Below are 25,919 nucleotides of genomic sequence, written 5' to 3'. Positions count from 1 at the left end.
GCGCTGTAGATGCTGGCTGCAGGGCACATTGGTTTATTACAGGGCTTTGCAGGGGGGGGGGGGGCAAGTCCAAAGACAACTCCGCTGCTGCTGCTTAAGAATTGGGTACTACACACACATACGGAGTACATGGTATGTTAGATATATTGGATAAGACGCTGCTCACTGGGCATCAATTTGCGTGTCTCTCTCTCTCTCTCTCTCTCTCTCTCTCTCTCTCTCTCTCTCGGTTCGTCTCTCTGCATCTCCATCTGCGTCTTCAAGGAACCTTGGCTGCACTACCAGCGATACACCACGTCACAGGTAGCCGGTACCTACTGCCAAATCCGGTCACATGCTTTTGCAGCTCGTCCTCCCACGGCGTCCCAATCGCGAGCATGTACCGCCAGGTACCCTCTCTTGGGATTGCCGCATTCTGACGTTCTGTGTCTCTCGGCTTCAGCTACCTACTAGTAGCTGCTAGCAGATGTACTGCTACTACAAGCACTATAGTAGTAACTTAGTAGGTAAAGCAATGGATGAATGTATAATCGATCGTACCAATTTGCTACTTGGGGAGATTGTGCAGCACCCCAAAAGCGACAAACGCTTCCGCATTGCCTTGTCCGCAGCTGTCATCCCGCCGTGAAAGCTCCATGTACTCTCCTTGTACCGCTTCGCCCCTTGGCCAGGCCGCTGTCTCTGTTGCTGGGCGGAGAGGGGAATAATAGCGGGCTGCTCTGCTACAGTGCTGCACGCACCAGATCCGCCCAGAGAGCCACAGGAACCCCAGCGCCCCGTACCGCTTCCCCCTCGCTGGAGGTACCGCCGCGGCCCGCAAGATGCGCTGCAAATACAGCGGCGCCGACCCCAAGAGACCTGCCGCGGCGGTATCTGGCGCTGGGCGCGGCCTGCCTAGCAGACGCCCGGGATACCAAGGGCGCTGGAGGGTACTTTGGGGTACAAGGCGCGAGAACGAGAAGCTCAACTCCCGCCGCATCGAACGGCGCTTCGAGGCGCAATCTAGAAAAATTCCCCAGCCAGCCCCGAATGCTGCGTCAATCTATCGGATAAAGCGCTTTTCTCGGGAGTTGCGGAATAAGTCCAGGCGCCATCCAGCACGCCACAAAAAGCGATGAGCAGCTGGCTTGCCCATTCCTGCAGATCCTACACTACCTGGCCTAGTATGTATGTATAGCTGTAGCTCTGCTGATGCGGTGTTATCGCGAGTTTGTCCACAGTACTGCATGGCTGGCTGTTGCTTCTGGGTCACCAGTTTAGTAGTACTTGTATGCAGTACTCGACTCAAACTGACTGCATGTATGCTGTATGCTGTACTAGGCACCGGCATAATCATCAAATGCCTCGGCAACGGCTGGCAAACTTGCCTCGATATCCATCTGCCGTGGGCATAGATGCATATACACAACGCAACTTTGAGCTATTTCTCCGTGGAGCTGCTGCTCCGTGGGCTTTGTGCTGCCTGTCCAGGGCAAATCGAGGCTTTTACTAGTGCCTTGCTATGGAGTCTTACCCACCCACGCCTAGCCAGTGTCCCGCGTCTTGCGTCCTATCAGTGACACCTGCCCATGGATAGACGGATATAGCACAGCGGAGTGCTGCCGTGATTGGCGGATACAAGCAGTACTTGGGGCCAGCTGGTGCATTCCAAGCTTGCCAGCAAAGTGCCTCATCCACCGGGGGGAGCTCTTCTAGCGATGAGGAGGATTAAATGATTACGATGGTGGTGATGATGTGTCTCTCTCTACATCTCTCTCTGCATCTGCATCTGCATGGTTCACTAACTACCTTACTAGTAGCAGTACCTGCATGCTTGACATCTCAGTCTCATCCTCGACGCTCTCCGTTCATCATCCGGTCCAATGGATGACTCAATCATGCTCCTGTGCCATGTCGAGCTGCTGCTGGGGGACGAGCTTGGACAGGCTTGCCGGCATCTTGCTTGTAACAAGCAGTTCCCATCGCCTCGGCTAGCCTCATTCATCCAGGTATCTGTCCAGTCAGCATAAGCAAGAAGGGGGGTCATGAGGACCAGCCATTCGGGACATGGATGGTAGCACAGATCCAGATGCAAGCAAACCGCTCAAAGTCGGCCCGTATTAGTGCCCTTTCCAGGCACAAACGAGAGCCGCAACAGGGGATGAGGGAAAGGTACTGTCAACAAATAGCAGTACCTAGTAGTGGCAGTGCCTACATGCGGTGATATGCGGTGATATGTGCTGCGGCGTAATATTGCAGGTTTGTATTGAATTTCGTAGTACGGGGTAAAATTACCAGCTCGCACCTGCGCGGCTTCGTACCTACATATTGATTATCTATGTACCGGTACATGTTAAACCCGCTCGTATTCTGCAATCTTGCCTCCAACGCTCTCATCTGGCGGCGATGGCCTCTATCGTGGCTGGGTCTCACTTCCGAAGCGGCAAGCCAAGCTGCGAATCCTGGCTGTTTGCAGTAGCCATGGCCGACTTTCGGCTCTGCTTTGTGCTGCTACTAGTCTAGTAGGTACTTAGCACTACTATACTACTATGTACATAATAGCATCTGCCTCTCCCGATTATTTGAGATCCCACTTAGATTGAGGCCCCCACTCGGAGAGAAACGTTATTCTCGGCTTGTCAAGGGACAAGAAAGGAAGCCAAGTCGGGGAATGAAACTACTACTCCCAAATCAAGCAAGTCCTTACTGTATCACTTATTTTTTTTTCTTCTTCTCTTTGCACAAATCATTTCCCGAAATGCGTCTGAATTTCAGCCCATTGGAAAAGCAATCAGTTCCAGTTCTCCATCTGCCAAGCCCAATTGTACATATGTACACACTGTAAGTTGTCGGGATCGCCGTATCTTCTTTTGCCACCCACACTTCCTTGTGTGTAGACGAGCACACGAAGGCGAAAATGGAAGGAAAAAAAAATTCTATGCATTAGTCCAGCCCAACTTCGAGCTGAATCCTTGGCGAGCCCAACAGAAAGTTGCCATCAATGGAATAGGTAGCGTCGCTTCCGTTATGCGGTGACAGCTCTAGTTTCCGTTACAGAACGCACGAGCCTCTTTGGCACCATGTAATTCGCTCTTCTCCGAATAGTAACAAGCAAGCAAATCACATACTGTAACGGAGCTTCATCGCCCAACATGGAACGTGGTTCATGCTCTTCTGGCCAGCTTGCATAGGTGTTATCGAATGCCAGGCCGGGATCAGCAGCCAGCATGTGGCAAATACTCGCCCACTCTCGAGATCTGTGACTAACAACGGGTCCTATATCGCCGTTGTTTCTCCTAGCTGGTTGGATGTTCAAAACGTATGCAACAGGTGATAGCAAGTCTTGCACGTCAGCCCCCCGCAGCATGAGTTCACCCAAACGCAGGGACATGTTTGAATTGCCGGGTGACATATCGGTCCACAAGTTGCCCACAAAAAAAACGACTGCTCCTCTATGTTCTATTTATATTGCCGTGGCCGGATGCTGATCAATAAAGTTGACGACTCCGAGTGGGGCACGTTGTCTCAAATGCTGGACGCAGTTTCATGGTTCAATGAATTAAGTCTGCCCATCTTCCCCTTTCAACTGTAAGGCTCTATAGCTGTTCAACCGTTGTTCGAGAATGGTATTAAACAGAATCACGTCAACAGCACCAGAATGGATGAAATGGTTGTTCCACTCTAGCTAGAAAGTCTGCCCATATGTTGATATATGCAAATAGTACAGTGTAATTGGCCGAGGTCATAAGATTGAGTAAAATTGTCTGGAATCCAAAGAGAGACTCACTCGAGTCTGTAATTCATCAACATCAAACCAGTTAAAACTATATCCAACAAATCCATATCAACTCCAAGTATAATAGCTAAGGTACCCCCTGAAGCCGCCGTTAACTATCAAGCAATCAAGGCATCCTAGAGAACTCAAATAGATAGCTTTCCTAAAGGTGTCGTTGGTCATCAAGCAATTCTAAATAAGCAACACAATGAAAAGGGAGAGACAAAGGAAAAGTACCGCCTCATGGCCAGAGAACACCGCCTCATAGGCTCAGCAGCTTGAATGACATGCCCATCTCCTCCAGCCTTTCTTCCATATGCTCCATCACGGTTCGCAAGCCTGCTTTTCCGCCATGGCAGACGCCGCTCTCAATGTGTGCTACGAGCCCGCTAATCGTCGAAAAATTCCTCATAGTCGGTTGGGCTTTTCCAGATTTTCCTGAGAAGAGGATTGAGGGACAGTGAAACATCTTGGGGGTATGAGCAGCGGAGCTCATGTGCATTTCCAGGCCCGAGCGTGTCAAGAATGGGCGTTTAGTATCGGGGCAAAGAGGACAGAAGAAAAACTTTGGCTTGGATAGCTCTGTGCTGTCACTTGCTGTGGAGTCAGTTTCGAACCCGGAGGGTGAACGTCTTGTCAGTTGTCTTTCCACAAGGCTACCAAAATCAAGTTGGCTGCTGCTCGGGGTCAAAAGCACCCCTTCATCTGATTCTGTGCTTGGTGTCATGAATCCAGAGCAAGTTGCTGATCCTTCATCGTTTTCCAGGCTGGCCCAGCCCGAATACTCAAAGATTCCGCTGGAACTGGTAATGAGATGATCGGTGTCTTGCACAAGTATCAACCTGTTGAGCTTCTGCCGGTTTATGCCCGACCGGCAAGTGCCATTCTCCATGTGAGCAATCATAGCTGAGGGGCTGCTGAAACGAGCCTTGCATTCCACGCCGCATATCTTACCCGCCATGCAGGTCAAATTGCTAATCGGATGATGGATTGTTGAATGCAGATGCTGTTCCAAGGCGCGAGCGCTGCCAAATGAACGATCACAGTCTTTACAGTGATGCTGCGCCTTACGCTGTGGTGGCTTCTTCTTGTGGACCTTATCCCGTAGGTGTTGGTTCAAAGCTGGCGCATTTTTGAAGTTCTTATTGCAGTCACAGCAACGAAACTCAACGGCGTGCCCGGCTGAAGTAGAATGCTGGCGCAGGGCATCCCGATCATCAAATTTTGCGTTGCAATCGGTGCAGAACCAGTTCATGTCCTTTAGTCGGATTTGTCCACAAGCCGGAAAGGAGGAGGCCCTATGTTTCATAAAACCATTGAGGTTGCGGAGGCACTTATTGCACTGGCTGCAGATATACCGCGCCACAGAGCTTCTATGGTCTCGCAGAGCTTCCTCATTGTTGAAGCGGCGGCCGCACGTGCAAGCCAGGGATGGCATTGTTTATTCTTTTCTCTTGATTTGCTTGTTCGTCGCCTTATTGTTTGTCATATGCCAGGCAGATTTCGAAGGCGACAGCTGGCGATGCGCTAGCTGGTTCCGAGAGAAAGGCTGGTCCCGAAGTGGTGATTTATGCAGGAATGTGTTCACTTGCAAAGTTGGCTAGGCAGACATGCAATACATAGGAGCCGCCATGAGGGGAAGCGCAGCATTTTTAGGTTTCAGCACCACCTGGAGGCCTACAGCCTCGTGATGATTGTTTCCAGCCAACAGACACACTAAACCTTGCAGCGCCTCATGGCTCTCCACGAATCGCAGACGGAAGCGAATGTGCCATGGCCAATAGGGTATTTTCCCTCCCTGCCCGAGTGTTTCGTACGTGATTTTTAAGGCACACTTGCAGGAGATGGCAGGGTTGGCTTCCAAGAGGGCACCATGTTTGAAGGCCACCTGGGCGAGGATTGCAATCCTGTGGCTGAAAATAAGCTTCTCTGGCGAATGGCGTCCTCTCGATTCGGTCCTTGTGAGTGAGGCTGTAATTTATTGGGTGCTACTCCGGCGGAAATGTCTCAATCGGCTCCAGGCACCAATGCTTACCAAGATTAAATCCGGGCGCCTGCTGAAACGCGATAATGAACGGCAAAGTGGAAAATGATGGAGGATGAAGAGGATGAATAAGCGAATGGGTGAAAAAGAAAAGGAAAAGGAAAAGGAAAAGGAAAACCTCAAATAATAAGGGGTGGAAAATGTCCATGTCTATAATATGTATATCTTTTCGAAACTTGATCGTACATCTTTCGTATCTCCGTAGTATGTTGTACACCATCTCAGTCAGCTCATTTTTTGATGCATGCTGAGATCACAAAACCATGACCAGAACACCTCTTTTATTCAATTTTTTTTTTCTTTTGTCTTTCTTTCTCTTTGGTTGGTATCATTACTTCGTTAAGCCACCACATTGATTCCTATTGATTTGCACTGGAAAATGATGGACCGGCATAAGCCTTCCAGCGACAGTCCAGAGAGGCGAAGTTCTGACTGCTTAATCTTGGCAATTTCGTAGACGTGCTTCAAGCTAATGGTGCCAACCGTCTCGTGTCCAGGCTTGCTGACGCCTTTTCGGTTTCCCTTCTTGCCCACCGGCGCTCCCACAGCGTTGAGCAGCAGCCAGGATGTCTGAGGTGTTCTGAGATCAAAGGTAAAGGACCGATCTGGGCGAACGGTGACTCGGCATGGCATGGGCGTTCCGGGGATGATGTTTGCAGTTCTGGCATTGAATTCCTAGAACGACCGTTAGTCTCTGGGTCTGTGCTTGTTGTCTATAATGCAACCCTTGTGCATTATATATATACATAGAAATATATATATATCTTATGGCAACGCAGGGAATCTACAAACCTTGCAAAAGTCCATAGACTTGACACCCTTGCTACCCAGCGCAGGACCAACTGGAGGGCTGGGACTGGCCTGGCCGGCTCCCACAATCAGCTTGACGATGGTGTCGACCCCGCCCGCGGCGCCCTTTGCTGCTTTGGACATGGTTGGCGTTGCTTTGCGGAGGATTGAGGCGATGCGCAATATCGATCTCGCGACTCTGATGGAGATTTTTGGGCGTCTGAAATCTTGGAGCAACTTGCAGCTGCACCCATGGGAGCAGTTGGCGCTAGTGACCAGGCGGGGTTAGTGCCTCGCGATTGGCTAGTACCAGACAGTTGTAGCGCGGTCCACTTATTGTTCTTATCTTATCGATAGCTCCCCATGGCAGATTTCAATGCAAGCACCCAAAATTTTTGGCCGCAGAGCCTATCTGGAGAATCTCACTACCATATCATTGCAAAAGATCACAAAAACAAAAGCAATAAAAGAGAAAAGAGGAAAGGAGAAGACAGAGGCATCGCTCATCGGAACCAGATTAACCGAATCCATACAAACCGTCTCGAATCATCTACAACTCTCCCGATTCCATTCTTTTGACGGACGAGCACAATGCCGTCGACACATAAAAAAGACAAGCCCTGGGATACCGACGATATCGACAAGTGGAAGGTCGAGGCCTTTACGGCAAAGGACAATGTCGGCGGCACATTCACCGAAGAATCGTCCTTTGTCACGCTCTTCCCCAAATACCGCGAAGTCTACCTGAAGGAGGCCTGGCCGCTGATCACCAAGGCGCTGGAGAAGCACGGCATTGCCTGCACGCTGGATCTCGTCGAGGGTTCCATGACGGTCAAGACGACGCGAAAGACGTTTGATCCCGCCGCCATCCTGAACGCGCGTGACCTCATCAAGCTGCTGGCGCGAAGCGTGCCGGCTCCTCAGGCCGTCAAGATCCTGGAAGACGGCGTGGCGTGCGACATCATCAAGATCCGGAACCTGGTGCGGAATAAGGAGCGATTCGTCAAGCGGCGCCAGCGGATACTGGGCCCCAGCGGCTCTACGCTCAAGGCGCTCGAGCTGCTGACGGAGACGTACATCCTCGTCCACGGAAACACAGTATCGGCCATGGGGCCGTACAAGGGCCTCAAGGAGCTTCGCAGAGTCGTCGAAGACTGCATGAACAACATCCACCCCATCTATCACATCAAAGAGCTCATGATCAAGCGTGAGCTGGCCAAGGACCCCGAGCTGGCCAACGAGAGCTGGGACCGCTTCCTGCCAAACTTCAAGAAGAAGACGCTGAGCAAGCGACGGGTGCCCCTCAAGGTCACAGACAAGACCAAGAAGGTCTACACGCCATTCCCGCCCGCGCCGGAGAAGAGCAAGGTTGACAAGCAGATTGAGAGCGGCGAGTACTTCCTCAGCAAGGAGGCCAAGGACAGGGCCGTGCTCACCGAGCGCAGGGAGAAGCAGAAGGAGGCCAAGGAGGAGCGGGCGAAGCAGCGAGCAGCGGAATTCGTACCTCCGGAAGAAGACAGACCCAAAAAGAAGCGGAAGAAGACTTCTGAGTAGGGTGGCGATTGGATTGCGCCGGGTGTTGTGGACGGTTAGGAGCGTTTGTTTTTATCTGTTAATCTACCGACTTGCACAAATAAATAAATAATATCCAGAGGACATTTGAAATGGATTTTTTTTTTTAAAAATTGATTTCGACGTCAAGTTGTTGCTTTCAGATATGCGTGTATTATATACAAAACAAGTGGCTATAAGTGCCTGCCTACTAGTGCCTATACAGGGGTTACTTTGTTTATCAAAGTCGGCGAAATCCCTCGATAATACAAAGTGTTCAATCTTCGCTTGCTCTTCTTCTTCTTTTCCCTTTTCACTATTATTGACATGTTTGCCAGTGCCAGAGTCATGTCCATCTCTTCATGTCCATTTCCTTTCCCAGTCATCCTTACAGTCTTGGAGAGGATGCTTCGGAGTCAACCTCAATCACCAGCTTGCCAAACTGCCTTCCGTGTTCCATCTCCTCAAATAACTTGTTGATGGCCTCGAGATCACCCAAACCCTTGATCGTCTTGCTAATCACTGGTCTGATCTTCTTCTCCTTGACAAACGCCACCATGTCCCTAAACTCCTTCTTTGATCCCATTGTAACACCCTTGAGCTCCACATGAGCGAGCACAGCTTGCATCAGCCAATCCATCTTGGGAGACACCGTCATGCCGTATTGGGAGATGACCGCTCCGGGCTTCAAGATGCGGATTGTCTTTTTGATGATTGGTCCCCCAGCACCATCGATAATGGCGTCGAGATAAGGTCGATCTTTTGGCAACATGGCAGCCAGATCCTTCTCCCACGTCTCGGACTTGTAGTTGACGCCTCCCTTTGCACCCAGAGCCTTTGCCCGCTCAAGCTTTTCCGGGTCGCCGGAGGTGACGTAGACGTTGCTTCCAAAGGCGACGGCGAACTGCAACACTGACAGTGCGACACCGCCGCCGATGCCCGTGACGAGGATGTTGCTCCCGGGGAAAGCCGCGTTGCTCTTGGTCACCAGGGCTCTCCATCCTGTAAGTCCCACGAGGGGCAGCGCGGCACCTTCGCCGGGCGTGAGGTGCTCTGGCGCGAGAACCACCTCATCTTCAGGCACAACGACGTAGTCCTGTCCAGTTGCAGCATCGGTGAGCTTGCTGCTGCCAATGACGGCAAACTTACGAGCGTCTTCTGGCCCGGCAGGATCAGATTCCCACCCCCGCATGGGCGTCAGCAGGACGGCCTTGTGAAGGAGGTCTTTGCGGGTGACAGCCGGTCCAGTTTCGACGACAGTTCCGTAGCCATCGGCAAACATGGGGTTGGTGAAGGAAATGGCAGGATACTGGTGGCGACGGATGAAGAGATCTCGGTGGTTGAGGGCTATGGCGGAGATGCGGACGAGGACCTCACCCGGGCCTGGCGTGGGCTTGGGGACCTCCTTGATTTGGATGCTGTAATCAATGATACATGTGAGCCTTTACGATCGATCTTTCTGCGCTTTCTTTTGAAATTCGCAGACGGGGGAGTGGATGAGCGGTAGAGCTGATGAGGCTTACGGGTAGTAGACTTCTCCAGGCTTGCCCTCAACCTGCTTCAAGGTGATAATTCGCGGCATTGTGGAGGTGGTGTTTGATTTCGACGAGAATAAATGATGGTAATTGATACAAGGGAAATGGGAAAATATCGGTTGGCACGCAATCGGCCTGTCTTTGCAGACTTATATTCTTCTTATACACACACACGACTATTCAGATGCTCTCTCACCGCAGCCAAGCGGTCCGCCTTTTCTGCTAGGCGGCTCACTCTTAAAATGCTGCAAATTGCCTATTATGACATCAACCCCGCCACGATTCGCTGTGATGACCTCGGTTACGCTGCAACTAGCGGTCCGCAGACGGCATTTGTCATCTGCACCCAGAGGGGGGAATCTCAAAGAGAGCATTGTGTTCCTATGCTATTTTATTTTTTTTGGAATTTGATTTAAATTGGGTCATGCGGGAAGTTCCATCTACAATTATTGGCTGGTTTGGTGTGGTGTCGCACTTACTTCTCCCGATGGTTGCCCAGGAACACCAAACCGGTCTTGGCCTGTATTTACAGCGGAGTGACACAGGTGCTACTGACATAATCCCGGCCAAGTGGCCGAAACGGTTGACCGCATCAACCTCTATTTGATGGATGGATGGCTCGGAAATTGATGAATTAAGAAGGCTTGCCTATAGGATTGAGACTATCGGTAGGTATAGAATTAGGAATCAAAATGGCGGATGCTATCCTATCACGATGTTATAGGTGGAAACGTCTACATCCTCAATAGATTCAACTACCTTAGTACTTTCATGCGGTTCGTAAAAGGGGTTTTTTTTTTTTTTTTTTTTCAATTTAAAGTCACTCTGTTTTATTTTCTCTCATTTACCCGATAATTCAAGGTTTAGAGCGACTCTCTAATTATCAGCTCCTGTGGTGCTTGAGGTCGTTACAAGTTACTGCTATTTTTGTTGGAATTTTCTAAAACGATTTCTGTCTTCTATACGCGACCCTCCTGGCTGCACCTCGCTTTCGCTTTAAAAGCTACATCCGCCATTGAATACGATTACGACTGTATCCGATATACAAAATCTTATCGATTGTCCGAGTAGGTACCTACCTAGTAGTAGTATGGAATACCTTAATCGATAATCCGCGCCTGCAGGTACGTATCTTCACTTTGCAATCGTGACCAGCAAACTGCGTCTCTACTACCATTTGGAAGCCCTATCCATTTGAATTTCAAACTCTCTTCGTCGTCCTGCTCTTCAATCTTAAATCACTGCATCAGCGAAACCATAACTAGCATCAACAAATCAATACACCAATCTACAATCACAGGCCTATTTAAACGCTGCTGGCCGGATGTACAGAGGTCCAAGGCGCACAAGACTGATCCATCGCCGCATCCGTTGCGGAGGTCCAGCACGGCGACCTGATGGAGCATTGTCCGCCGTTGAGTCCGCGGTTTCTACGTCGGCTCGGTCGACCGGCCTTAAAGTCCGTCATCGGAGCTCGCCGAAAGGCTTCCCGGTATGTATTTGGCGTGGGCTTTGATATGGTTGGATTAAAGACTAGTTGTTGATTTCGAAGAAAACGTTTCTATTTTGAAGCCTTTATTCGCTTTGCGGTTATTCTAATGAAACCGTCTTCCCGATGCTTGATGTCATTTCCTTGGCCTGCGGAAGACCTGGGGAAATACGATTCAATCAAGAAGCGACAAGGCGAATTCGAGTCCTAGCCAGTGCTATTAAATGAACGAATCCATCTACACAGAACATAGAGCAGCCGGGATATTAAAGAAGAAAAAGGTATATCCGTGTGTGTTCCACTTCTTTCTTTGTCTGCAAATACTAATCCCTAAGAAGATTCTACGTCGATGCCCGCCATCCACCGCTTCACCGTCATTTGACAGCTTCGCCGATATACTGTATGGTAGGCGAAATCACCACCAGGCGCAGAATGACCGCTGCATGTTTCAACTTCTTCACCCATCCTAGAGACCCACCCGATCTTCAGCTTGAGCTGTTCACCGACGCTCGCTAGGAGAGAATCTCCGGCCTTGCGCTGGTCAGAGCTAGTTTAGCCGTTTGAGAACAGTCAACGCCCACAGTGTGCATCTGGAGCAAAATCTCCTTGCTTGAGAACAACACTATACACCAAGCGCTGCTTTTATTAGGCTACAGCTCAAGCTTATATAATGTCCGGCGACTTGACTAAAATGTCTTCACACCCTTGAGGTTCTCGCAATATTGGCACAGACCCCAAATGACTTCCCTTGCTGTGTCCAAGATGATCCCCGGTATGCCCTGTCCGGAGATTCTTCCAAACATTCACAGTGGGTGTTGGTGTTAACTTGTGAATGTCATTACCGATGCAAAAATATCCTCGCTTTCAACTAGATTTCGGGCTATAGTATTATTTGTATGAGGCTGGCGCATTGCCATTACTCCCAGCTACACAAAATGGGCATTGCTCTCCCCGACCGAGTGTAGCACAATCACAGTACACTCGATCCGGAATATCCTACGGGAGTGTCAGAACGTTAAAAGCATAAATCCCGCCCATACCGCCACGCACGCCATGGTCCCCGAGAATTGCGCCTCTGGCCATCCGGTCCGTCGATTTCGGGGTCTCGGCGATGGTGGCCAATGGCAGGGGGCCCACTAAAACAAAACTTGTCGGCGACTCTTTCATATGAGCCCATTTCCTTCTTGATTAGGGTCCTTATGCCTGGTACGAGCCATGGAGGAAATATAGCAAGGCATCGTAAGCCTGTGGTGAGAGGCTGACGACGTTTGAAGCCCGAGTGCAGATCATACCATACCCCAGAGTCTTCGCAGTAGTGCCCGATGACCCGAACGAGGATTATTATTATACGATCATTAAAACGGTGTCCACGACTAATGCTATCGGCGCCCTCTACGTATCGACGCCGAACCTCCCTGCATATATTACTATTCATTATTAATGTTATTCTTGTATTTTAAGTAGACATCTCCAGGTCCTCAGACAACTAGCATCTTGCGTCTTACTATCCGCGCCTATCTCCTTAGAGTGTGTCGTATTCCTTCGTCTCTTTGGGCTATTATACTCCCAGAATCATTCTACCATGGCAGCAACTTTCTTAACGGGTGCAGCTTTTGGAGCTGCCACCATGGGTGCTTCATTCCATAATCCTGCCATTGTCGTTGCCCAGATGAAGTTTGAAAACTTTCATATGGTACAGGCATTTCTCGCCGCAACTGCAAGCAGCGCGTAAGTACAACAACAGAAGCCCCCTTTTTTTAACATTTATAGCATCGTATGCCATGTGTATGGGCATAAGGCTAACTTTTAATATACAAAGAGTCATATACACTGTTGCAGAACACTTCGACTACGTGAAGCTAAAGCCCAGAAGCTCCTCGCCGATAGGTCTTTTCTCTAGATATGACGGCAATATCATCGGCGGTGCCCTCCTCGGTGCTGGAATGGCCTTGTCGGGCTCTTGTCCGGGGACACTGTATCCTCAACTGGCTGCTGGCGTCCATACCGGCTTTCATGCACTCAACGGAGCCATAATAGGCGGCATTTTATGGACTGGGTTCTTTTCAAAGATGGTCAAGTGGAATAAAGAAAAAGCAAACGTCACTCCTATAACTACGACTGCGAATGATCAACTGGGTCTGAGTAGAGGCGCCACTTTGCTTCTCTTCGAGGCTGCCTGCCTTTCAATTCTCGCAGCAACCACGGCCTATACTCCCCAGTTTCCTGGAGCAAAGATTCTCGGAACCACGGGCGGTTTAATCATTGGTCTCTCCCAGCTATTCTCCATCATCACACGAAAGTCTATGATAGGCATTTCTACCGCGTATGAAGAGATTGGTAACCACTTTTGGTGGCTGATTAAGGGTGCAGAGCCAAATACCAAACCGACTTCATACAACAGCATCATATTCGCCGCCGGCGTCACTGCTGGAGCCTGGGGATTGCTCCAGGCTATACCTTCGCTGGCCAGTGCTCCCGTGTTTGAGGCACCGCCGTTGTTGGCAATGGCAGGAGGCGCACTCATGGTTATTGGAGCGCGAATGGCTGGTGGCTGTACGTCCGGGCATGGCATTAGCGGCATTTCATTGCTGTCTCTGTCTAGCATGATTACAATCGGCTGCGCGTTTGCTGCAGGAGCAGTTGTTGCACCTCTGGTTTATTAAAGTATGGCTACCTGGCATATTCTGAGCTTATGGCCTTCCTATGGCAAAGAATGAGCGCGTAACTACAACAAAGGTCGGATCACTAGCTCGTCGCTCCGGCTCCCTTCTTGGCCGTCACCTCGATTTCAATCTTCATCTCATCAAGCATAAGCTCGGCTTGTACCATTGTCGCCGCAGGCCGCACGTCGCCAAACCATTTTCTCAGTACCGGCTTGATGGAAGGGAAGTCGTTGCGGTTCGGAAGAATATACCGCACGCGAACAACTTCAGACACGGAAGAACCAGCCTCTCTCAATGCTTTGTCGATATTGGCCATTGTCTGCTCAGTTTGTTCGTAGACATCTTCAGAGATCTTGCCGGTGTCATAGTTGTATCTGCCGGTTGATGTATTTTGTTAACTCGTAGCTGGGGGGGCAGGAAAAAAGAGATATTTCAAAGATTATCGCCGTCTCTCACCCAGTGGTTCCCGACACAAAGACCCAGTCGTCAACAATGACGGCTCGGGAGTATCCGATTTCCTCTTCGAACTTGGAACCGGAGCTGACGTTTTGGCGAGGCATTGTGTGTGGTTTATTAGATGCTAGATAGATTGCGAAAAGGATATCAGATATTTTAGAATAAGAAGGAAGCGGAATTGATGGTATTAGAATTTAATTTGTTGTCTGTTTATATGTGTCTTTTTTTTTTCTTTTGGTGTGACTCATGGTTTTCCCTACTGCGCCCTTTACTCGATTTGCTTTATTCTTCATTCAAGCCACGTGCGGCCGGCTGGTAGTATAAAATAGCTTCTTTTCTCGGACCGGGCGCTTTTCTATCTCCCGTATACAAGTACTAGCTAGGTATTTTGTGCTGGTAATAGTCGTATGGTGACAGATTACCACCAGCTGAACTTTTGAGTTGTTTTTTCTATCATGTTCATGCATTTTCAACCAAAAAGAAGAGTGTCTGTGGATGGCGTCGTAATTTACAAGTTGTTTCAATACCCCTCCTTTTAATTCTAATCATTGCTGTTTTCATCGTTATTGTACAGAGAGAGATACACGCAGAGAGACGCTGCACTCTGCTAAAAAGCGGTAGTTTTTTATGTGTGTGCCACATGCCTCATGATATGCCGCAGAGGCGAATAGGCCAATTGGCGGATTTACTGGCTTGTCAGCTCCTTGACCAGTGCTGCAACTGACTTCTTGTCCACGTCTTTGCCCTCCAAAGCAGCATTGACTCGCTTCATCACGTCTCCCATGAGAGACTTGCCAGCTGTGCCCGCGCCCTTGGCAGCCTCGATAGCCTCGTTGATCAGAGCCTTGATTTCGGCCTCTCCCAGGCTCTGCACGCCGCTTCCCGCAACGTACTCGTCCAAGATGGATATCTGCTGGTTCTCCTTCTCCACCAGATCGTCTCGGCCGGCTGCCTGAGCATCCGCAACGGCATCCTGCGCGCTCTTCTGCAGCTTGCGGATCAGGGCAACCAGCTGGACGTCCGTGCGGATCGGCGAGCTGGTCTTGGAGGCATTGAGGTTTGCGGACATGATGGATCGGAGCACAGACAGCCTCGGGGCGTCTTTGGCTCGCATGGCGGTCTTGAGCTCGCCTTTGAGCTTCTGGAGCAGCGGCGGGGGGGCATCAGCATCTGCCGAGTAGAATCGAGAGGCTGAGGCTGGTTTGGACAGGCATTGGGCTCGTGAGAGGCGCAGCGGAGCGTGTCGCGAGCATTGCAGAGCTGCCAGAAGAGGCATTGATGAGTTTGAGGCTGCCATTGGAGTGAATATCAAGAGAAGTAGTCGCGAGGAAGCGAGATTGGGTGGAAGGCTTTGCGAAATCTGTTGGTAGAAGCTGCGATAATCATACCATGGAGGGGAAGCTTCGAATTTGAGCCGCATTAGTTAAAATTTGGAGGGGATCTACGCCTAGCTCTAGTTGGTCCGTGCGCCTCGTGCAGCCACGACAAGCAGTCAATTTCAATAGCTTATTGGAAATCATCATCAAGAATATATAATGAGAAGGTATATCCAAAAGATAATTGTATATATGAGAGATAGTTAATTTTTCCTTTTTTTAAGTTCTTCTTTTTTTTTTTTTCTCTCTCTTGAGCATGTGGTCAGCTGAAATACCAAATATGTAATTGATGCTTGGATTTGACTATTGGTGAGCTATACCATTAAAAAGATATGTTGAAAGCACGCTTTTTCCCGTAATATAAAAACGCTCAAAATGAAATATCTATTCTAACTCTACCTTTACTGCATCTGTCTAAAAATCTCGCCTGAAGAATCCATTATCATACGAAGGCAAATAATAGGAGCGTTAAAAGTGGAAAGTTAGCTTATCTACAGGGTAATTCACAGCCTACATACTAGATAGCTCAGCCTCGGCCAGCACTGAATCAATGTCCAGATGTATATACACAACACCACCAAATGAGTATAAGCGTTGAGCAGATAGAATGACTGCCAAAAGCAGCAAGTTGCCGTCAGATACCATATAAATGGTTGATAAACATGTGAATTCGTAGACAGTAATGCCTTTAGTGGACGATCCGCCTAGTACTTGCTGCCGGCTATAGAGCTGTCCCATTCGTTGTCGAGCATATTGAATATACCAGGAATGCAGATTTCCGTTCAGGCTGATTTCCTGGTTCATTTACCTAACTTTCAGTATTCATTTAGTAGTCAAGTTAGTTCAAGGCCATTCCTCTCTAAAACTTGAGGATATCGGGTAAACCAGAAGAGAGCCTGTTGAGCCTCGTCTTTAATTCACAGAGTTCGCCATAGCTGTTCGCAGATCAAGAGTCCAATTTTCCGGCTTTGATTGCGTCTGATCTCTGTGTGCATCACCGTCAGCAAGCAACAGTGTCCTTGCTTTGAACCTCACCGGCTTCAGCCGATTGCCGCTCGATTCGTCTCCAATGCAACGCCATGCTAGCTAGTAAGAGGCGTTCAGGCAGGAGTTGAATAGATTCAATTGGCGTTCAGCCGAAGCACGGTCTCGATTTGAGGTGTGCTCCGTGACCACAGGCAGACGCTTGTTTCCATTGGATCAAAACCTTCTGTAACCCTGACAACTTTGGGGGTATACATAACGTTACAGGGCAGCGTGTCGTCTGCATAAAGCCCTGGTTAGGATGTTGGCCCTGCACTCTGTGTTGCATGGTAGTTATACTGGTGCTGCCTGCAGAATCCCCCCCATCAAACCTTGTGAAACTCGCCCTGCCGTCATCAGCTCCATAACTGTTGGCAGTCTCTGATCTGTGGTCCGCCACAACTTATCAATCGCTGTTGTATTTTCTGCGACCTGCCCAAGAGAGATGGTCTCTTCGTTTTTGACGGCTACTGGAGGGAAAATGTGTAAGTCGAGCTATTTTTTGTACTGTATGCTGCTACCACCCCTTGCAGTCTAGAGCCTAGTCCCTATTAGCTCGTACTCGCAAGTATGCCGCGTTCGAGTAGTAGTGCTAATCGTTGCTTGATTGCATAGGCCTGCATGCGGCTTGTTAGGCATGAACGCGTGCTCATACAAGTAGAGTAGGAGAAGTGAGCAGCACGATCCAGACGAACCGGACGGAGCAAGGCCATGTTTTGGGTCTAACGACCCCTCCTCCGAAGGGGAAATGCTGCGCACGAGAGTGGATTCGAAGATGCAGAAGCAGACATACTCGTCCTAGTTGATTGAGCTTGAGCTGTCGCCTGTAGCTCCTGATCCTTTGCTTGGCTCGTTCGCTAGGCCTGCTCACCAGGAGCGGCTTCGCTTCCTACTCGTCCCCAGGCGCTCATGGTTAGGGAATTCCGCGGCACTGGTAGCGAGGTTAAACTGAAAATGGCCTGGTAAAGTAGGGGTTGATAAGAGGAGCTGGATTTGTAGTGGTGACCGGACTTGGCTGCCCGCCATCCGCGGAGGAGTAGTAGTACTCTGCTACCGTGTGAGCTACATCATATCTTCGCTTCTTTTGGGCCCCCCTGAATTGGCAATAGGGTAGATATCGCGTCCTTTTTTTTTTCTTGTATATTTTAAATAATGAAAACGGAAAGTTGGCTTGGAAAAAAAAAAAAAAGAAGGCAGAGCTGAGACGGCAGCGTTGGACGTATACTCCCAAGCAGAAGCATTCCAATCATCTCTGACTAGGCATGCGAGGAGGCATGTATGAAACCGAAGTTGATAGAGTCCTATGCAATAAAGGACCCATTGTTAGCAACAGCACAGATGGGGACAAGCGGCGGCAGCACTGCAGGCTTAGAAGAACTGGACGCAAATAAGCCCCTGTTTGTACCTTGAAGCTGCACATAACTGCCAACACTGGATCGTAAGATACAAGCATCACATCCGTATGTATCCAGTGCTACCGGCGCGCTTTCTGATAGGTCATCGGAGATATCACACGTATTCATCGCCATGATGCCGCTCCTTCATCTCGCCTGTCCCGCTGCCTGGCCTGCCCACCTATCAATCAACTCATGCAAAGTCAAGGGCAAAGGTCGAAAAAGGATTCCCTCCATCTCAGCAACTCGAGCCAAACTGCATGTGATTTAGGCACTCCGGCCAAATTAGCCCCTGATATCAGGTACCTGCTCGGAAGTAGTCGATACTTGCCGGTGTGCGGAGAACGATCTGACGCGTATTGTTGAGGCAAGTACCAGATACTAAGGCGCCACCTGCCTTCCCCAGATCTACCCCCGAAACCTTCTTTCAACCGCTGTCCGTCTCCTTCTCTTTCGACCTCTCTTCATTTTCCACCCTTTATCTATTTCATTTTTCTCTCACAATCGACCACCATCCACCACGCCGCTCTGGTTATCCAATACCACGCTTTCGTCCATCCTGACTCTGTCGATTGGCGTTCAACTGCCCACCAAGCCCACTGCCCTCTGCGCAAAGATGCCTGTCTCATGTTCCTTCTACCGCAAGGATCCCTGTCCATGTGACGCCCTGACCTATCTCTAGATATCTGCTCTGGGTCAAACCTCCGTCTTCGTACATGCTGAGCTTCCCAATATGTTCTTCACCTGCCAATCGCACAGTGTGATTATAGCTCTGGCTTCTCAATCACCGGAGCGGTTTTCGTCCGATAAAAACATATCTGCAACATTATTGGTAAGCTATTAGCGCCTCCCATCTCACCTTTGAAGGTCGTTTGAAGTTGACTCACAATGGAAAATAGGCCTGCGCGCAGTATATCGAGTTCTTGGTCAGCCATGTCATCCCTCAGCTAGCATACCTGGCATTGGGTATTTACGCACCCTGTACGAAGGATTCGCGGCCTCATTTCTCGCTTGAGCCACCATGAGCTGAAAATCTTCCAAAGGCATACTATTTTTCCCCGAGATTACGTCAACACTATTTCTTCCGTCTATGTGATATGGAGGATACCCTCCAAGGGAGAAATAGCGGCTGAACTTACTCTCGCATTTGTGTGAATGGATATAGACCCATCGAATAGAGCAGCTGGCTTACGATACCTGCATTCAGAGTACCAATGTCATGGTCGCGGGGATCTAGAACGCATCATGTCAGATTTGGGCTGTTTGTTTCTCCTCGAATGTCGTCGTGCATGGCATACCGCTTGGCCAAGGGCACATGGGTAGAGTCAGAAGACGTGATTCAATGTCGACGAAGCCTGCATTCTTCATCCAATCTTTGAGGCGTAGAGCTGCTCGTGGGTCCTTTTGAGGATGCATGGCATCAAGATATCCGCTTGACCATCTCGAAAGCGCGTGATCTAGCTCGTTCAGCAAACAACAACCTCTCTTGTACTGCGTCAAAAGATATTAGAATTTACCTGGAGACAGCGTTCCGTTATCTGATTGAGCGTTGAAATACATTTCGACCATTTGGCACCAACCTCCAGGTTGAAGCACGCGGTATATGTCTTTCAGATAGCTTTGCCAGCGGTTTGCGCGGATCCCGCCTGCCATCAACTGGCTGTGTACGACGTCGAAATGATCGGGTGGAAATGTGAAGCTATAATATTTTCACGTCCTTAGCCAAGTGCTCTCGTGTTATCAGCTGATAGAGTGAGATCCCAAGGCACTCACTCTCCGTTTAGGTCGTCGACTTGAAGGTCCAGATTATCAGGCAACTCTTCTGGGATCATGTGCGGACTAATGTCTAACCCGATGACCTAGAGTTTCGTTAGCATGTATTTCTCTCCGGCATGCATTTCCTTATTTTCTTCATCAATCCAGAAGCTGCCCGGTCGGCGACGTGGCCTCAGAATCTAGTTCAGCATATCCTCCATTTCATGAGGCTGTCGATTATGGTCGGAGGCTGTGCATAATTCTCAAAGGTTCTCGCTGTCAACGACGCAGCTGCTTTTATGAACTACCAAGCGAGGATGTATTTGATCTCAAGACTTGTTCTGGAGCGGATATGTGCAATGCAAGCTCAGCCTTCTACTGAGTGACCGAAGGGCTTGAAATAGCAAGGCGTGAATACCTACCTCCGCGTCTGGGTGCTGCTCAGCGACATCAACAGACCAGTCTCCTGCACCAAATCCGCATTCGAGAATCATCTTTGGTCGGCTCACAGGAGGAAATATCAGTCTATTATCGAAGACCGTGCGGAGCATAGAGTGCATCTCTCCTAATTGCGCTATTTCTTCCTATTCACAATGTCAGGAGATATGAAACTAGCGACATATTTGAGGCTTCCGAGACAAGCAACAAACTTCATCGATCGGAGCAAAATATATCCTTTTTGCCAGGGCATGCTGCTGGAAAATACGTCCGTGGTAGCTGACTGTTTCTGTATATGTTTCGTCAAGGGGGACGGTTCCATCCCTATCACGGTATTAGCGGCCTTGCCAAGCCATTCGAGTTCGACTGTGTCTTGGGAGCCTCGTACTCTGTGTCCATTTTGATCTTTTCTTGTCCCTTTCTTCTTCCAAGGAAAAAAGAAGTTGTTTCCTTTGAGTTGGACGGAAATAATCTCAAAGAAGACACGACGGCGCTAGCTGCTGTTGACAAGAGATTGTCTAGCACTGGGGAGACTTTTGTACGGTGATATATGCCGACTCAACTGATACGATCACTAAGTTCCAGTCTTTGATGAGACGCTGTTCGGGCTCAAGGAGTCATGTGGCACCCAAAAGCGTGGCCCCAGTCTGGGCGTTCAGGTAACCCCTCTTGCACCAGAAAGGCTCCTCTTACAGTGTCGTAACCAGCCCCAAAAGAGACGCTGCCTACACATATTGCTATCGTGGCCAAACTAACCATTAGAAAGAGAACAAGGCGTGTCTTTTCCGCTTCGTTGAAAACAGTGGAGCAAGTTTACAAACATCAGCTTGCATTGACTAGCCCGAAGCGCATTTCGTTTCTCACAACGGATACGCCGATCTTGCCTGCGTGAGCATCACACGAGAGCGCTCAGCGGCTGTTCGTGCCACCTCGATCCTTGGAACCCAGGCCTGCCAGGGGTATAATGCAGAAGCGTCAAGGTTAAGCTGGCATGCTGCAATGACGTGCGGAGAAAGCTGTCTGAGAAGTCTAGAACTCTAGAGATGCACATAACACGTCCCCGAACAAGGCCTGAATTGGAGCTGCGACATTCCCACTGGATCTTTCCTGTTGGTGCCAGCACAACGGAACAGCCATCATCGCTGCGTAAGCTTGATGCAGTCTCGGCTCGATGCAGTTTCGAACCGCTGTCAACAAGCATATGGGACAGTCTAGATGCTCGTGGCTAGGCTGGGCAGAAATATAACCCTAGCGTGCCGAGAATAGACGAGGCTTCAACAACCGTCGCCATTCTGTACTAGGGAATAACCAAATCTGTACCTGGTACCTGAAACCCTAACCTTTTACTGCTTATGCTAAACATATGGAGGACGTGCACACCTTGCTGGCGGAGCTAAAGGCGTCAGGCAAGTGATGCCCGTACCGTTATGATAATCATGGCAGTGGCAGTGCTTTGTGTACCCCCAGTGCCTGTTCGTATCTATTAGAGCCCTCTTTCCCCTCCCCAAAGAAGTCGATACTAGCAATCGCTAGAAGGAAAGCACCTGGCCCCAACTCTTGGACCATTCACTCTCTGGATTGCTGGGCCGCGGGTCGTGAGCCGTTGATCGTGGATCAAGGATCAAGGACCATTCTCGACGCTATCCCGAATACTGTCTGGCATGCTCGCAAAGAAGCAGATACTGCTTCGTCACCTCGAATCAAGTACGGAGTACGATGTGTTACAGCTGGCCATGGACTGCAAGATTGTGGCTACTAATGCCGTCGGCTCAACTGGGTAAAAGCTTTCCAATCCCTTAGGCAGCGATCGAGTAAGAAGCCTTTGTTGGTTGGTACGGTATCAATCTAAACAGCACCGCAATGTACTCTTTCATACAGCAGAATGCTTCTTTCACCGGCCTGCCTGGCAAAGAGCGGCCGGGGAGGGGGAAGCAATCAAAAGACCTACCATGTCGTTGTTCGACTTTCTGGCTGAAGTATGATATTTCTGCCTGTTTCATCAGGGCGCCTATGTTTATTACTGATTGACAAAAGCGGGACAAGTGACAAGCGTTTGAAAAAGAAATGACTTGCCTTTTTTTATTGTCTGTTGAAAGTTGCAAGTATTATTCCGTACTCCCGCTTGATAAAACCGACAGCTTGGTGAGTGAGCAGGGGGAGGTAGGGTGGCACATGCCCACATACCCGTCCATATGCATGTGCTAGCAGCAATGCGTGCCGAAGAATCAGTCGCCAAAGGCACGAGGCACTCTCGGAAAGGGGGTTTGCGTTTGTACGGCATGGGTCCACAAAATGACGGTCATGAGCATTACTTGCGGATGGGCTTGAGCTGAGGTATGACGGCGAGTTCGCCATAATGGTCACCACGCGCATATGTATCTGCGGGCAAGGCTCTATCGAGCGTTGCAATGACTGCGGCGTCCCCATGAACCAGCAGCCTCTCACCGCTCATGACACGCCAACTTTGGGATTGCTGAACCGCCGAATGCCATTGCCACGTTGGCAATGACTTTTGGGCTCCCAAGCTGGGACTTTTGGTTCCGCGAGACCTACTCAAGCGACTGCAGATCTTGTGGATATGAATTGGGCCAGCCAGACGAGTTGTCAGGTGTGGAGTTGGCCAGATAAGCAAGCTTCTCTTTTCCCTTTCACTTTGGCATCCAAACAGTTGTCATTCACTAGCGTTTGGCGATGAAGGGGGAGAAGTTCCGCCAAATTGCTGCCGAGGGGAAAGGGATCATGGAGACAAAACCACCGCCGGCCTATAGGCTTACTTTACTCCATATACAGGATGATAAAGGGATGCGCGGCAATCAAAGCTGCGGAGAAAGCTGCCGGCTGCGCAGATATCCAGAGTCAATAGAGCAATAAGAATTCCAAGCGGCATTTAAACAGCATATCCCATGAAATTGAGAGCCAGCACTGGCTAGCAAGCCGAATGAATGGATGTCGCTGCAATGCTAGAGAGCTCAGCATGTATGAGGGGCTCAACACAACCAGGGCTGGCCCCCCCATGCTACGGTAGGCAGATACAACAGGCTGTTTGGACGGCGACGACTAGACGCCGCACTGCTACGGGGATCCCTCGGATCTCGTAGCACTTCTAGGGGAGTGCCTGGGAGGCGCTGCCGTGGTGCGACTTTTTAGTCCCTCAGAAACAGTGAGATTGAGATGAATACGACAACGCGGTTCTTTTAATTGCTGATCCCACTGTGGCCACCTTAGCCGTTCTGCCGTGTGCTCTACTTTGCTCGAGTACTGTACGTCCTAGGCCCGGAATATCCGCAGACGTTACGTATTCAGGGCACGCGAAACAAACACAAGTAGTATCTTCAAATTAAGCGTTGGCCAGCATGTGCTCTCTTATTATGGGACCGCAGGGAGGGCATGTCGTACAAGCGCTGCGCGGACCGAAGGATGTGGCGCTGCTTAAATTATTAGCAGCTGATGCCTGGTTCCTACCTTGCTTAAATCCGCGACAAAAGATTGATAACGCCCCGGAGAAGGAATTGAGCAGATGTACGGAGTTCCAAGGAAGCCTGGGCATGGCCCTGTCAGCCGATTGCTTCCGTTAGAAATCTTTAACGTATCAGCTATGAGCTGCAGCCGACAGGTTTCGACATAATAGATACGCGAATTCTTCGCATTATGAAAACAAAGGCGGCAACTTGGCTATCCTCTTTTCGACTTGCAAGTGCACGAACAGTATTATGTTATTGGCCACTGCCATGTTCTGTATCCACCCGCTGCTGAGGATATATGGGTAAAAGAGCGGTCGACAAACATCATTCAAAATGATAATTGGCAAGAGTATTAGTGCTATATCATCTGAATACCGCGGTGGAAACGTTACCATTCTTGATCCGCTCTGCCCACTAAATCAAGACTTTGATCAGCTAGTCGTTTTCCTAAAAGGCTGTGCCACATTGTGCTTAGCTTCCCGGCTGGGCTTATTGATCAAATGGGCCCATGTTGTTGAGAAACAAATGCGAGGAAACTATGGCCCAGTACTGACAATAGCACTTCAAGGTACGAAGTGAGCTGATGGAAACCATGATTCGTCCCCCTGAACCTTGCGGACCGCTTCTGACATTAGTTTTCGTTACGAATGCATGGAGCCGTGAGCGGAACTGTGGCAGGGGTCCCTGCCCTAGCCCCTTTTGACCCGACACTCTGGTTCAATGGTCCCGACAGCTTGGATACAGCGTTTCTGGCTTGATTTTCTTTTCAACTGTAGCTTTACAAAAGCAACGAGCGAGAAACCTAGTGTCTACTCGTACGAGTATCTGGGGCTTGGTTTTGGCATTGCTCTCATACGCCGCGGTTCGTCAAAGCCGGGCTAAATTTGCCAAATATCCGGAGTGTTCTTGAAGCCCTGCATGTAATGCAGCCGGCCCATGAACGACGAGGGAGTTTCATGAGCGTACGGAGGAGACAAGCTGGCGGTCCGACACCCGTGCATTTTTTGATCTGGCTATGGGTTCATCTTCCCGACAAGCACGCGAATTTAGCCGAAGTCAAGCATGCTTTTCACCAGGATGGCGAAATCGCTTGCTATGATGTCGGGATTGGGTACTCCAGGAAGCAATTTCTATTAAATGGCTCCCTCGCCCTGAGAGCTCTCCTTGGGCCTGTTGAACCTTTATCATCACCATCAAGACTTGTTCCGTGCTAATTAATAGCAGCCAATGCGACGAAGGCGCTGGGCATTTATCTCCTAGTCTTGGAATCGAGGCGGAAGCATTACACTGGTTGATAGTTCTCGCCAACATATGCTACTAATTCGATTTTCGAACGCGAGGTAGTACGAGAGGAACCGCTCATTCAGATAATTGGTTTTTGCGGCTGTCCGACCGGGCAGTGCCGCGAAGCTACAGAAGAATATGACATCCGTGAGATGCGAGGAGAGCATTAAACAGCTTCTAGACCGTCTATTCAAACTTTAGGCTTACTTCCGTCCTTGAGGCGGAAGGCGGAAACGTGGTGACTTCAGCTAATCTCCAGACACGCCTCTGTTTGTATGCGGTCAGACCTCTGTCTGGGGATTTGGACGCAAGCAAGTTGATAAGTTCTCGGTCGTTTATTCGAATCAGATGACGACCCAGCGGTTCCAGGGATACGCGCCTTTGTTGATGATCAGGCTGTTTAAGAGGCCGTCGCTTTCCCGATTTAGGGTCACATTTTCATCTCCGTCTTACGCTATGCAGATTTTGCTCCTCTTCCTTACATGGCCAGTAACAGTCTGCCTAGAGCCCTGTGACTGCGTGTTTAGGAATACAAATGCAGTAAGCGACCGCGGGCTACAAGGAACACATATCAGAGAGCACGTCACGCCCACACTGAACGAATACATCGACCTTTCCGACGGTAAATGAAGCATCGAATAAGTTTCCGTGCCGTCAAAGCGGATCCAAATCATTTCTAAAAAGAACTTCTTATTATCAACTCCCGGTACAAAATACTCCAGAAAAAATCCCAGCCCGAAAAAAAGCCCCAATAACATATCAGCACCATGAATGCAATTCGTATAAATTCCAAATCTAAGCCCTTCCAAGTCCCCCACCCTTGATGCTAGTTGTAGTACTAGTATTAGAATGCAATGTGTAATAGGACGCGCCGGAAAGCATGGATAGTCAGTTTAGTGCTGACCTG

General features: G+C 49.6%; 10 protein-coding genes across 10 annotated transcripts; 2 read left to right on the top strand and 8 right to left on the bottom strand.

Annotated features, from left to right (window-relative positions):
- Positions 1–2,920: 2,920 nt before the first annotated feature.
- Positions 2,921–3,489, bottom strand: TrAFT101_000534 (uncharacterized protein). Its single transcript, XM_066126060.1, has one exon. The coding sequence runs from the start codon at positions 3,389–3,391 to the stop codon at positions 3,005–3,007; it is 387 nt and encodes a 128-aa protein (XP_065982157.1). The 5' UTR covers positions 3,392–3,489; the 3' UTR covers positions 2,921–3,004.
- Positions 3,490–3,640: 151 nt separating this feature from the next.
- TrAFT101_000533 (uncharacterized protein) lies at positions 3,641–5,923 on the bottom strand. The gene has a single exon (XM_024904395.2). It carries the CDS (start codon positions 5,190–5,192, stop codon positions 4,017–4,019), a length of 1,176 nt encoding a protein of 391 aa, XP_024764737.1. The 5' UTR covers positions 5,193–5,923; the 3' UTR covers positions 3,641–4,016.
- On the bottom strand, positions 5,924–6,795 carry TrAFT101_000532 (mitochondrial 54S ribosomal protein uL11m). Its single transcript, XM_024899203.2, has 2 exons — positions 6,591–6,795; positions 5,924–6,473 (listed from the first exon to the last, which is right to left on the bottom strand). Exons 1-2 carry the CDS (start codon positions 6,729–6,731, stop codon positions 6,138–6,140), a joined length of 477 nt encoding a protein of 158 aa, XP_024764736.1. The 5' UTR covers positions 6,732–6,795; the 3' UTR covers positions 5,924–6,137.
- A 213-nt stretch (positions 6,796–7,008) lies between these two features.
- KRR1 (ribosomal RNA assembly protein krr1) lies at positions 7,009–8,401 on the top strand. Its single transcript, XM_024899138.2, has one exon. It carries the CDS (start codon positions 7,179–7,181, stop codon positions 8,139–8,141), a length of 963 nt encoding a protein of 320 aa, XP_024764735.1. The 5' UTR covers positions 7,009–7,178; the 3' UTR covers positions 8,142–8,401.
- On the bottom strand, positions 8,268–9,896 carry TrAFT101_000530 (uncharacterized protein). The gene is made up of 2 exons (XM_024899278.2): positions 9,662–9,896; positions 8,268–9,556 (listed from the first exon to the last, which is right to left on the bottom strand). Exons 1-2 carry the CDS (start codon positions 9,718–9,720, stop codon positions 8,527–8,529), a joined length of 1,089 nt encoding a protein of 362 aa, XP_024764734.1. The 5' UTR covers positions 9,721–9,896; the 3' UTR covers positions 8,268–8,526.
- An 844-nt stretch (positions 9,897–10,740) lies between these two features.
- Positions 10,741–13,825, top strand: TrAFT101_000529 (uncharacterized protein; the record flags this gene model as incomplete). Its single annotated transcript, XM_024904393.2, has 5 exons — positions 10,741–10,797; positions 10,858–11,165; positions 11,246–11,443; positions 11,501–12,890; positions 12,982–13,825. Exons 4-5 carry the CDS (start codon positions 12,745–12,747, stop codon positions 13,823–13,825), a joined length of 990 nt encoding a protein of 329 aa, XP_024764733.1. The 5' UTR covers positions 10,741–10,797; positions 10,858–11,165; positions 11,246–11,443; positions 11,501–12,744.
- An 82-nt stretch (positions 13,826–13,907) lies between these two features.
- On the bottom strand, positions 13,908–14,385 carry TrAFT101_000528 (uncharacterized protein; the record flags this gene model as incomplete). The annotated part of the gene is made up of 2 exons (XM_024909361.2): positions 13,908–14,199; positions 14,282–14,385. 2 exons carry the CDS (start codon positions 14,383–14,385, stop codon positions 13,908–13,910), a joined length of 396 nt encoding a protein of 131 aa, XP_024764732.2.
- A 581-nt stretch (positions 14,386–14,966) lies between these two features.
- TrAFT101_000527 (uncharacterized protein) lies at positions 14,967–15,395 on the bottom strand (the record flags this gene model as incomplete). Its single annotated transcript, XM_066126059.1, has 1 exon — positions 14,967–15,395. The coding sequence occupies one exon, from the start codon at positions 15,393–15,395 to the stop codon at positions 14,967–14,969; it is 429 nt and encodes a 142-aa protein (XP_065982156.1).
- Positions 15,396–18,858: 3,463 nt separating this feature from the next.
- On the bottom strand, positions 18,859–20,666 carry TrAFT101_000526 (uncharacterized protein; the record flags this gene model as incomplete). Its single annotated transcript, XM_066126058.1, has 10 exons — positions 18,859–18,892; positions 18,962–18,975; positions 19,053–19,122; positions 19,214–19,307; positions 19,373–19,531; positions 19,592–19,773; positions 19,848–19,933; positions 20,252–20,413; positions 20,480–20,591; positions 20,656–20,666. The coding sequence occupies 10 exons, from the start codon at positions 20,664–20,666 to the stop codon at positions 18,859–18,861; spliced, it is 924 nt and encodes a 307-aa protein (XP_065982155.1).
- Positions 20,667–21,162: 496 nt separating this feature from the next.
- TrAFT101_000525 (uncharacterized protein) lies at positions 21,163–21,468 on the bottom strand (the record flags this gene model as incomplete). The annotated part of the gene is made up of 1 exon (XM_066126057.1): positions 21,163–21,468. One exon carries the CDS (start codon positions 21,466–21,468, stop codon positions 21,163–21,165), a length of 306 nt encoding a protein of 101 aa, XP_065982154.1.
- Positions 21,469–25,919: the final 4,451 nt, after the last annotated feature.

Source organism: Trichoderma asperellum, chromosome 1 (assembly GCF_020647865.1).
Source record: "Trichoderma asperellum chromosome 1, complete sequence".
Classification (NCBI taxonomy): Eukaryota; Fungi; Ascomycota; class Sordariomycetes; order Hypocreales; family Hypocreaceae; genus Trichoderma; species Trichoderma asperellum.
This window is presented reverse-complemented; position numbering and strand designations above follow the sequence as displayed.

What these genes read in the sequence shown, in the direction of transcription:
- TrAFT101_000533 (XM_024904395.2), bottom strand. Translation starts at nt 5,192, where the DNA reads ATGCCATCCCTGGCTTGCACGTGCGGCCGCCGCTTCAACAATGAGGAA.
- TrAFT101_000532 (XM_024899203.2), bottom strand. Translation starts at nt 6,731, where the DNA reads ATGTCCAAAGCAGCAAAGGGCGCCGCGGGCGGGGTCGACACCATCGTC. An exon ending in AGTCTATGGACTTTTGCAAG is followed by an intron (nt 6,474 to 6,590) that starts GTTTGTAGATTC and finishes CGGTCGTTCTAG; the next exon opens with GAATTCAATGCCAGAACTGC.
- KRR1 (XM_024899138.2), top strand. Translation starts at nt 7,179, where the DNA reads ATGCCGTCGACACATAAAAAAGACAAGCCCTGGGATACCGACGATATC.
- TrAFT101_000530 (XM_024899278.2), bottom strand. Translation starts at nt 9,720, where the DNA reads ATGCCGCGAATTATCACCTTGAAGCAGGTTGAGGGCAAGCCTGGAGAA. An exon ending in CCTGGAGAAGTCTACTACCC is followed by an intron (nt 9,557 to 9,661) that starts GTAAGCCTCATC and finishes CATTGATTACAG; the next exon opens with CATCCAAATCAAGGAGGTCC.
- TrAFT101_000534 (XM_066126060.1), bottom strand. Translation starts at nt 3,391, where the DNA reads ATGTCACCCGGCAATTCAAACATGTCCCTGCGTTTGGGTGAACTCATG.